At 31.9% G+C, this 12,081-nt stretch overlaps 2 protein-coding genes across 2 annotated transcripts; one reads left to right on the top strand and one right to left on the bottom strand.

The window, feature by feature from the left end:
- The first annotated feature begins 2,195 nt into the window (after positions 1 to 2,195).
- Positions 2,196 to 4,837, top strand: LOC130945235 (eukaryotic initiation factor 4A-8). The gene is made up of 5 exons (XM_057873963.1): positions 2,196 to 2,379; positions 2,725 to 2,794; positions 2,915 to 3,021; positions 3,243 to 3,673; positions 4,019 to 4,837. The coding sequence occupies exons 2-5, from the start codon at positions 2,727 to 2,729 to the stop codon at positions 4,652 to 4,654; spliced, it is 1,242 nt and encodes a 413-aa protein (XP_057729946.1). The 5' UTR covers positions 2,196 to 2,379; positions 2,725 to 2,726; the 3' UTR covers positions 4,655 to 4,837.
- Positions 4,838 to 5,874: 1,037 nt separating this feature from the next.
- On the bottom strand, positions 5,875 to 10,352 carry LOC130944657 (casein kinase 1-like protein 2). The gene is made up of 14 exons (XM_057873083.1): positions 10,050 to 10,352; positions 9,908 to 9,948; positions 9,335 to 9,404; positions 9,090 to 9,238; positions 8,909 to 9,004; positions 8,759 to 8,829; positions 8,176 to 8,237; positions 8,026 to 8,089; positions 7,861 to 7,945; positions 7,645 to 7,771; positions 7,434 to 7,516; positions 7,293 to 7,356; positions 6,957 to 7,099; positions 5,875 to 6,381 (listed from the first exon to the last, which is right to left on the bottom strand). The coding sequence occupies exons 1-14, from the start codon at positions 10,123 to 10,125 to the stop codon at positions 6,094 to 6,096; spliced, it is 1,419 nt and encodes a 472-aa protein (XP_057729066.1). The 5' UTR covers positions 10,126 to 10,352; the 3' UTR covers positions 5,875 to 6,093.
- Between the last annotated feature and the right edge of the window lie 1,729 nt (positions 10,353 to 12,081).

Raw genomic sequence — 12,081 nt, 5'->3', positions numbered from 1 at the left:
TTATTTTTTTTTTTTACATAAATTCTCAAAAAGATCGAAGAAAAATAATTACAATAAATACATACAAAAATTTCATGTTTGGTACATTCTCTTTTTAGCATTTAAAATACAAATTCAAAGATCTTTAAAATCAAATTGTTTAAAACTAAAAAATTAGAGAATCAAAATTATAATCTAAATAAAATTCAAAATAATCAATTACGGATTTTAATGCATTTTTCTTTTACTTAGAACGCAACGGCAGATATATCGTTTTCAGTTTAATTAATCTAATTCAAAAATATCACTTTTTTTGTTACCTAATTTCAAATAACATATTTTAGAAAATCTATTTTATTTTTAATTTATTGATAATTTTTTTTTTTTGTAAATTTAATTCACTAGGCCAACTTGAGTTAAACAAAAGGAATAAAAAAATATTAAAAATACATGCAAATGATGAATACTATAATTAGGCAATAAATTAAAAAAATATATATTAAAACGGTTATAGTTTGTGTTAGTAAATTAGTTAGTTAGTTATTTATTGGGAATATGGCTGAACACTGCGCTTTGCACTATTGACATCAACAGTGAATAGTAGAATACACATTCATCATTTTCTTTCGTTACATAATACGTCTCTCTCTTTCTCTTCTCTCGCTACCGCTGTTTTCGTTCTTTACCATCGATCAGCAGGTACAATACTCCTTTAATCATTTACGTTTCAGATATACTTCCTAGCTTCTTAAAGATTTTTTTTTCTGCATGCTGATTTGTTATGGTGATTAATTCTGACTTGCACTTTGTATTTAGTTCGTGTTACTTTAATTTCTATGCTTTAGGCCTTGAACTTTTTCATTTTGTTTTAGGGATCAATCGCATTGTAGCTTCTATTATGCTACGCGTTGATCTTTTTCTTTCTTGTAATAATGGTTTAATTTTCTGTCTAATATTCCTTTATTTGAGATTTTGCAAAGAAGAATAGTATAGGGTTTATCTTGTTCTTTAAAGAAGATTAAAAAGGTAATTATAGCTTAATAATTCATTATTATTGTTTGCTGCTCACAAAACAGAAATGGATGAGGATCCAAATAAGAAGGATAAGGGTAAGAGGCTAGCATCTGAAGTAGAACCAAGTCCAGAAAAAGATCCAAAGAAGCCACGGCCATTGATGGAATCATCATCAATATCAATAGCTGATAACTTTCAGCAGGTGAATGAAGCCGAAGCCGCCGCAGCTGCCGCGGCCGAAAGCTTTGCTGAAACGACCATAACGGATGTGGTGATGGACGATCCTGAGGAGCCGGAAGTCGAATCCCATGAGCGGTTCCAAACACACGGTGAGATTATGCATAATTTTACTGTTGGATGCCAAAATATCATAGAGGAAGCCAAAAGGTTCAATGCAAAATGTAAGCAACTCCACCCTGCTGTATGATATGTTTTTAATTTCTATTACCGTAATAATAATTTCTTGAATGTTTAATTGTTCTTGTCAGTGGCAGCAGGATGTTCTTCAAGTAAGAAGCAGGGTGATGATGATAAGGATAATAAGGACAATAAGGGAAAAGATAAATAGATTTCATTCCACTTCAATTGTTAAGGCTTCTCTATATGTGATGAAGATTTCTAAAATCTTCTCTGAAAGGAAAATATATTGTTTTGTATCTGTTATATACTATATGATCCAAGTGAACACTACTATCCTCTATACAGTAGTTGTAGTTAATGAATGAATGAATAGTGCCATGCATGGATGCATCTTGGAATTTGAAACTCAACTTTTGGAATAATATTGTCTCTGTTATTCTCTTAGCTAGTATTTGATTGCATTGGAGCTAAATATATATATTGGAACTTGCATAGACTAATTATTAATTAGATATTTTATCTTTCTTTCAAATTACCTAAGATATATATAACATTATTTTTTGTATCCAATTTATCAAGTTATTAATTATATCTTATATCTTTTTATATATCTTTTTTGAGTTTAATCTATTAAATATATCTCATATATAATCTATAAATATAATAGTAAAAAGAATCTAATTGTATTCAATCATATATTGTTTTATTATAATCATCTAGAGGTGTATATATTTGATTGGAAGATCTTATAATTATTTTTTAATTTTTAATATCAAAATTAAACCTCTGGAGCAAAAAGTATACAAGGGTCAAAAGAATACTATAAATTATAAAAGCTGAATATCCAAAAAGCCTAAAAACTAAAAAGACATTCACTCTGATTTCTGTGTTCTCTTCCGCTTTCTTCCTTAACTCCACGGCCGCAGATCCGAGGAGTTTGGGAAACCCCTCTCGTATTCTTTCAGTTTTCATTCTTCTCTCCGTTCTCTTCATCTGACGCTTCTGTTTTTTCAACACTATCATCAGGTAAATCAACTTTCGTTTTTTATAAATCCGCGTTTTTAATGTTTGTTTGTTTCTTTGTAATCGTGGCCGTAGCTTGATCCGATTTCTTTTATTTTTTTTTCTTCCGAAAGTTATTGTCTTTTGACCAATCTACATCCCATTGTTCATTCTCCTATTTGCTCTTCTCTTGCGATTATTAGTTATTTTTTATATAATATTGGAATTTATTGTCAAAAGTTTATTCTTTTTAAGATTTATTGCATGCCCAGATTAGATTTTTTTTAAGATTTAGAATGTAATCTATGTCGTAGCCATTACTTGGAACGGATTAGTTATGCTATTTTATTTTATTTTATTTTTTTGCAGTGATGGCGGGTTTGGCTCCTGAAGGAACACAATTTGATGCTCGGCAATATGATTCTAAGATGAATGATTTGTAAGTCTTTGTTCTTCTACTTTTAATGCAATATACTGTATATATTTTTTCACTCTATGCTAAAGGTTGAATTTTTCATGTACTTGTCTGTAATTTTGATGTCTTTAAAATTAATTACAGGCTTTCTGCCGATGGGCAAGAATTCTTCACCTCATATGATGAAGTCTATGATAGTTTTGATGCAATGGGATTACAAGAAAATCTTCTCAGAGGCATATATGCTTATGGTATAGTAGCAGATGAATGTTCTTTTGTTACTTCCTTTAAGTTCTTATTTTATACTGGTCTATCAATGCCTTAATTACTGTCTTATTTTAAGATTTGATGCATTGTTGTTGTGCTCTGCAATATTTAACCCGTTGAAATTATATTCTAAAATTTGTTTCAATGTCATGCTTAACTCTTAGACAAGATCATGAGTGATATGTTTTTTTTCTTATTCTAAAAGGTTTTGAGAGGCCTTCTGCAATACAGCAAAGGGGAATTGTTCCTTTCTGCAAAGGTTTAGATGTGATTCAGCAGGCTCAATCTGGAACTGGCAAGACAGCAACATTCTGTTCTGGAATTTTGCAGCAGCTTGATTATGGAGTGGTTCAGTGTCAGGCTTTGGTTTTGGCACCAACAAGGGAGCTGGCACAGCAAATTGAGAAGGTTATGCGAGCACTTGGTGATTACCTTGGTGTCAAGGTTCATGCTTGTGTTGGTGGGACAAGTGTTCGCGAGGATCAGCGCATTCTCCAGGCTGGTGTCCACACTGTTGTTGGCACTCCCGGCCGTGTTTTTGACATGCTGCGGAGACAGTCTCTTCGCCCAGATTACATAAAGATGTTTGTTTTGGATGAGGCAGATGAAATGCTTTCTCGTGGTTTCAAAGACCAGGTTTGCACTTAATTTGTTTCAAGACTCTCAAGTACATGTTTTTTTAAGGCTGCATTTTGTTTTGAAATCAGAACAAGACAGGATATTGAGAACATGAGACAAAGAGAGACACACAAATTAATGTTTTTGTATTTTGTTTGATGGTAAATTAAGTAAAAGATAGAATAAATTCTGAATTATATAAGGTACACTAATTAAGTGTATCATGATACAATGTTCGTGTCCATGATTTCGTGTCTCTATGTCTTTATTTCAGTATCTCGTGCTTATAAACAAACGCATGCATTATATTTCTCTTTCTGTACGATATCTAAAATCTTGTTCTTTGATGATTGAAAAATGCAGATCTATGACATCTTCCAGCTTCTACCATCTAAAATTCAGGTTGGAGTGTTTTCTGCTACCATGCCACCAGAAGCCCTTGAGATCACAAGGAAGTTCATGAATAAGCCAGTGAGAATCCTGGTTAAGCGAGACGAATTGACCCTTGAAGGTATCAAGCAGTTTTATGTGAATGTTGAGAAGGAAGAATGGAAGCTAGAGACACTCTGCGACCTTTATGAGACTCTGGCCATCACACAGAGTGTCATCTTTGTGAACACAAGACGCAAGGTGGATTGGCTCACTGACAAGATGAGAAGCAACGATCACACCGTTTCGGCCACACACGGTGACATGGATCAAAACACTCGTGACATCATTATGCGCGAATTCCGGTCAGGCTCATCGAGAGTTCTCATCACCACTGATTTATTGGCTAGAGGCATAGATGTGCAGCAGGTGTCTCTGGTTATAAACTATGATCTGCCAACTCAACCTGAGAACTATCTTCACCGCATAGGAAGGAGTGGAAGGTTTGGAAGGAAAGGTGTTGCTATAAACTTTGTGACTTTGGATGATGCAAGGATGCTTTCTGATATTCAGAAGTTCTACAATGTCAGTGTAGAAGAGTTGCCATCAAATGTTGCTGATCTCCTCTGATAACTTCATTTTTTCTTCTTTAACTCATCAGATCTTTTATTTTTATAAGACTTTCTTTTATTATTTTTTTACAAGAAAAAATTTTGTCTAGAGTTCATAAATATCTTGTTCTATTTATATACCGGATTCTATAATTTTTTGTTCTATTATTTGATTATAATGGTGCTTTATCTTTTGTCTGTCTTTTTTTTTCTTTTATGATTTTGGACTAAGAATTTCAAATACGAATTCATTTTGTAAGTTGGGAAAGGTGGCTGAGACAAGTGACGTTAAATCATGGTTAAAAAGTTTCATGTCAACAGAGATTCAAACATGTTGGGATTAGAGATTTTTACAGAATAAGAAACTTGAGTGACATATTTCAAAAGGTGAACATTAAATCAAAAGCCGAAAGACAGTTTAAAGAAAGGAGAACTTGGGAATAATTGATAGAAGTAATAATGTGTATGTAATAATTAGCTTAATTTGTACATAGACTACAATGCCGGAGAGAATTAACTAAAGAAAATTTTACTCTCCTTTCTGATTGAGATTAGTAAGAACAATCTTAAAAAACCGTATTAACATGAGAATCTAGTTATTGGAAAAAAAAAGACTTTCAAGTTTGATGATTATCTAAGAAAATTATTCGATATTCCGATTAAGAGAAGGAAATTATTACTGAACTTTATATTATTAATTTATTATCATGCCTGTAAGTAACTCTCAAAGTCTACATAGTATATAACTAGAAAAATGTCTTACGATGTAAACGATCACCAATCAGTTGGTTAATCATTTGACGACTTTCTCATTATTGGTGCCTGATGATGTTTTTTTTTTCCAAATTCATGGATCAACGTAATTGTTCTTATTTAATCATGTACTTATAATAAAAATCAATAAATAATGTAAAATACATATATATATATATATATATATATATATATATATATATATATATTAAAATATAAAATACACATATATAGAAAAAAAAGCCAGATGGATTCCCTCATTGCTTGGAGCCTTGGACTCTTGTAGATGAATCTGCTGAAGGATACCTCTAGGTTCCATCTTCCAGACATTTTAAAATATCCAAATTTGAGATAACAATGATAAATTATTTTTAATATTTATAATTTATGAACACAGTAAAATTTAAAAAACAAAAGCAAAAGCATGAGACATTGAGCTAGACAACATAATAGAAAAGACGAAAGGACGTTAAAGGACAGGTGAAGTAAAACAAAGAAAATACAAACAGTATTAACAGAAGCCTTTCTTTATGGGCAAACTTTGCCGGGAACCCAACTAGTATCTTTGTTGTATATTTACTTATAGTGACGACTCCAAACATGTTGCAGCTTTCCATAAACAATATGCATTCGGTATTTCATGAAAGAGTGTAAATCTTTCAAGAATGTACTAATAAGATAGATGATTGAGAGTAACAGCTTTTACTACTTTACCCTCTCCTCATTGAGATTCAGGTTCTCAAATCCTCTGAGAGTTGATTCAAAATTCCTTATGTTTGATGTGGCTATGCCAGAAGGTGCCCGGGTGTGCTCAGAAGAGATGATAGGTGAATTCTTCTGGGCACCAGATATTTTCCGGAGTGCTCCTGGATTTGCATCCAGGGTCTGAGAACGGGAGTGTTCAGTACCACTGCCAACTACCGCTTCACGACCGCCTGAGAAAGCCACTCTTCTTGTAGATCCACTTGACCGAAAGAAATTAGAACTAGACAACTGCATAAAACATACAAATCCATAAATAGCATGAAAACTAGTTGGAATACAAAGAGATAACATTGGATATCATGAACTAAACATACACTGGCCAATACATTTTCTTTAACTACTATATTAATTTTGCGTCTTCATAAGACTCAATGCGACAGGTTAAGTTCACAGAGAGATAGATAACTTTTCTAACACAAAGCTGACTTCTGAAAAATGTTAACATTAACTGTTTAGCAATTAGCATAATACAAAAAAAGGATATACCAATACATTATAATCCTGGCCATGACCAAAAGAAACAAAGCTAAAAAGATACATTATAATATCTTTTTCACTTTGGAGAAATGAGAAATAACTGTCTTTCCATCAAAACTTATCAATGTTCTTAATAAATATTTGTTTCCTTTTTTCTTTTTCGTCTGCGAATACTTATTTTCTTAAACAGTTATTTTGTCAAGTATAATAATCAGGCAAAAAGATCAACTAAATTTCAATGCATAAATATACACAATCCATCAACTTCCGACAAGAAATATTCACAGCTCACAGGAATAAGACACCCCATAAATAAATGCTCATACCATCCCATCTTTGGATCTAGTAGTGTCATTTGCAACAGGGGCCTTTTGTCTGGATAAGTTTCCATCATTTGCAATAGGTCCAGAGTGCCTTCTACGAGTAGGATCTGATGAAGACAAACCAGTATGCCTACCATCTTCTCCACCTACAGAGAGTTTGCTGTTAGAAATAAAAAAGGCACAGAGCAGGGGATGTAGGAAATATAATTAGCATCTAAAGAGAAACTACAACCCCTTTGTTGTGTGAAGTTGGATAACGGGCTACACTCTACAGAAAAAAAAAAGGACATATGGAACTGTAAAAATAAAAAATAAGAAAAAGGGGAGAGAAAATTTTACCCGAGTGTCTATCAGCATTCAAAGCAGCTGGTGGCAAGCCAGAACTTGGCCCTGGAGGAAGACCCTGCAAATATGACTTCAATAAGATAACCTAAGCTTGACAATCAAACATCTATTACCACCAGATAGCAAATCACTTACAACAGGACGAACGGGAGGAGAGGCAATTTGAGATTGCTGATATTTCAAGATGGTCCAATCAAAGACATAATCAAACTGGAATCCTGCAGTAAGATGAGAACCACAACCCAAACAGAGATGACATGTTAACATATGACCATCAAGTTAAGTTATCAAAGGCTGAAGTCAATCCAAAGGTAAAGTATAGATAGATAAAAAGAAGAGCATAAACCTTCACGAATGAAAAGGTCACGGAAAAGCCTTTTCAAATAAGCGTAATCTGGTTTATCATCAAATCGCAGTGACCGACAGTAATGGAAATATGAAGCAAATTCTGAAGGATAGCCACGGCAGAGAGACTAACAAAGAAGCAAGCTACATTATGTTATTGAGAAAAGGAAGGGAATTACATGATATGCACCAAAATACTACAGTATCAAAGTTTTACCTCAATGGAAGTAGAAACTTTCTTCTCACTAATTTTATCATACTTCTGCTTCTTAGTACCAGCTTTCAATCCCTGCCATGGAAGACTGCAGAAACACCAAGTGAAACATTAATGAAGATCAGGCGATAAAGAGAGGCAAGATAAACGACAAAGATAAACAATTACCTTCCTCTCAAAAAATACATAAGAACAAATCCAAGTGACTCTAAGTCGTCCCTACGGCTTTGCTCTAAAAATGCATGAAAGAACAATCACAAAAGTAAGAATAAATTGTCAATAGCAATTAAAAGGCAAGACAACAGATCAAAGGCTCACCAATTCCAAGATGAGTATTCATGCTAGCATATCTTGCAGTTCCAGTCAAATTCTTATTCTCTCTGAAAAGGATGACAAGTTAAATCCAGAGAAGCCCCGTTCTATCTCAAAAGGTTGAAATTTTATGTGAAGTAATTGATATGAAGATATCTAATGAACTAAATAAAACAAAGATTAGTTACACAATGATAGCAGAAAACCTTCTTGAAGAGACTATGTACGTAACAAGAAGTATGAACTTATATACAAGAATCATTTCACAAAAAAGTGAAAAAAAAGAGTTACAAATAGAAGAATTTAAATTTGGCTGATTGTCTATATAAAATTTGTAGAGTTGATACGTCGATTTCAAGACTTCACAATGAAGCAAATTCTGGTCATAAAACATAAAAGCTGCTACTCTTTTACTTGGGAAATAATTATCTCCAAATAGTCTCATAAATAACTAAGAACATTGCATCAATTTTAGATATTGAATCTGACATTCTCAAAATTTTAATCTTAACACGATTAAATATCAAACTTGTCACTAACCCAACCATGGTATACAAATTTGGAAACATTAACAATGACACAAAAGTACCTATATGGAATATGCTGATGGGTAGAGCTGTCTCTGTATTTCTTAGCAAGACCAAAGTCAATGGCATACACCTATAAAAGAGGTTAATATGAGGAGGATACATCCAAGAGAAGGCAACCTAAAAAAAAAGGAAGATCATTTGACTAATACTTGATTTGCACGCCTCCCTAAACCCATGAGGAAGTTGTCTGGCTTGATGTCCCTATGTAAAAATGATTTGGAATGAATAAATTCAACCCGATTTATCTGCAAGTAGTCCAAGATTGCACATTTTAAGGAAAGTGGTTAATCTAAATTGGGAAGAATACTAAGACAAAACAATAAATTCTACCATCTGATCAGCAAGCATGAGAACAGTTTTCAGGGACAATTTCCGACTACAGAAATTGAATAAATCCTCGAGGCTAGGACCCAGCAAATCTATAACAAGGACGTTGTATTCTCCCTCAACACCAAACCATTTCAAATTTGGGATCCCAGCTGCAAAATAAAAGCATTATTAACGCAGAGTAAATTGATGGATATGGTAAGAAACAAGATTCAAACGATATAAACTTCAGTAAGATTGGAAATTACTTCCTCCTTGAAGTATTTTGTACAGCTTTGATTCATACAACAGCTGAGGATGCTTGGTTTTGATACTTTCCTAAATCCAAAGGCAAAGGCACAAATTATTTAGTTAAAAATAAATCCCTAATCCAGAACAATCAAAACAGTTCTTTAATAAGTTGGTTATCATCAATGCATTATGAAAAATACAAGCCTGAGCCGATAAATAACCAAACACATGTCTATTACTTGGAATCATGTAGCACCAAAGCACCATGAGACACATGTGGATCAAACAGCCTAAGGCACACATATAGGCGCCTGTGACTACACATTAGCTACATTTCCAAAAGCCAACCATATATGAATTGTTCTCCAAACTCCAAAGTCTACCACTGATCCTATCAACTAAGCTGCCTTCATTACTTCAATTTTTCACATTTTCAGTAGAATTAAACCTAAATCAATAGTTCTGCAACCACTACCACTAAATAGTACACAGTAAACATGACCTAAAATGAGCTAGAAATCACAAAATGATGAAAATAAAGTTCTGAGTTTGGAAATTCAGAATTAGAGTATGTCAGTAATAGTACTCACAAGCTTAATTGCAACCTCTTCATTGGTCTGAACGTTAGTCCCTGAAAACACAATTAAAAAAAAAAGTAATTAGAGGGAAAATAAACAAATAATAAAAGTAAAGAAAGCAAAAATGGAGAAAAAGTGAGGAAAAAGAGTAGACCGAGATAGATCTCCCCGAATGATCCGCTACCGAGCTTGCGGCCAAGACGGAACTTGTTGGCAATGCGAGGCTCCATTGGATTAAACCCTGGCAGAGCAGAATTGAGAGAAAAGCGGGAAAGGTGAAGGGCAATATTGGAATTATGTCTGAAGAAACGGAGGGAGGGAGGGAGGGAGGGAGGGGTGGTGGTGGTCCTCCTCACGCGCGCCTTCGCCTCTCCTCTCCTCTGCTGACTTCCAATTCGATGATGCGGATTTTCTTTCTTCCTTCTTCCTCTCTCGCCAACCACCACCGCACCAAACGACGCTGTTTGGCTCCCATTTATAATTGATTATTACTAATTACTAATTACTAATACTAATCACCCTTATACACATTCAATTCAATTCTTAGGCCCTTTTCTTCTCAAAAAATATACTACTTTATATCATTCCTTCCCCAAGGGCCAAGGCTAAGGTAACGTACATTAATATTATAATTTTTTTTGTATTTTTAAAAATTATAAAAAATTAAATTAAAAAAGAATAAAATATACTTTTTGTCTTTAAAGTTTGATAAAAATTTTAAAAATACCCCTAAATTTTATTTTGTTTCAATTTTGTCCTAAAAATTTTCGATTTGCATTAAATATATCCCTAACGGCTAATTTATAAAAAAAATTTAAGACCAATTTAACAATAATTTCATGAGAACATCCCTCAACACAAGTAAATCAAGTATAATTTTCATGCATTATTGTTAGATTGGTCTTCAATTTTTTGAAAATTTAGCCGTCGAATGTATATTTGATGTAAATCGAAAATTTTTAGAATAAAATTAAAACAAAATAAATTTTAGGTATATTTTTAAAATTTTTGTCAAATTTTAGAGATAAAAAATATACTTTATCTATTAAAAAAATTTAATTTCTGTACCTAAAATTTTTAACTTTTCTAAAACAAATTTAGAGAATCTAATTTTTAAAATATAAAATCTAACCTTAAAAATACAAAATCGAACTCTCCATTTATCTATAATTCTAAAAAATATTATTATTAATTCAATATAAAAAAAAGTGCTTCGGCAACTATTTTATTATATTAGTGGACTACATATTTTTGCATCTATTTATTTTCTTATGAATTTAATTTTAATATATTTAATTTATTATCTAATTAAATTTATGTATTTTGTTTATTTTTAAATAATAAATTTAAAAATTATTTATTTATATTAATTTGTCAATATGTAATTAATTGTCTATTTAAAATTATTTTATATCAATTAATTTTTATTTTATTCGTAATTTAGATCAACTATAAGAGTTGTAATAATAAAAATAGTAACATATTGCACGCAAAAAGAGCATCGCACGCACATCATAATAAGAATCGTAACAAAAATGACCAATAAATATAATTAATAGAATTGGTATCTATTAAACAGGCATGACATTGATAAGAGAGATGTGTGAATTATGAGCTTTTCTTTCTGAATCTCTCTCTCAATTTTCTTTCTTTCCATTCTTTCTTCTGTTTTGTATAGATTGAGCCAGACTATCATTATAAATTTCTAATCCTCTTAGCCTTAATATTCTACTTTCATATATACTCTTGTTGATTCCATTTGTAATTTTTCTATACTTATATATTCATACAAGTGGTTTTTGCTTAATTTGAGTAAGCTGCTGTATCAAATTTAAAATATTTAAATATATAAAATCGGCAAATCTCTCACTACTAATAAAATTATAGGTTATATTTATACTCCATTTTGTTATAAGATATTTGGATTAGTTAGATGTAAAATTTAATTGACATGGATTTAAACACTTTATTTATTATTTTGAAAAAGCATGCATTATTATTATTATTATATAATGAGTATTAAATAGCACGTGAATTTTATAGTGTCTTTTGTTTTAGTGTTTAAATAATCTAAATTACTTTTTAAAATAAAAAATTAAATATTAATTAATTACCTATTTTAACAAATTAGATTTTATTTATAAGGTACCATAGCAATTACCTAAATAGCTACTGCTAACGCAACC

Source organism: Arachis stenosperma, chromosome 8 (assembly GCF_014773155.1).
Source record: "Arachis stenosperma cultivar V10309 chromosome 8, arast.V10309.gnm1.PFL2, whole genome shotgun sequence".
Lineage (NCBI taxonomy): Eukaryota > Viridiplantae > Streptophyta > Magnoliopsida > Fabales > Fabaceae > Arachis > Arachis stenosperma.
Note: the sequence above shows the minus strand (reverse complement) of the source record. Positions and strands in the feature narration are given on the sequence as shown.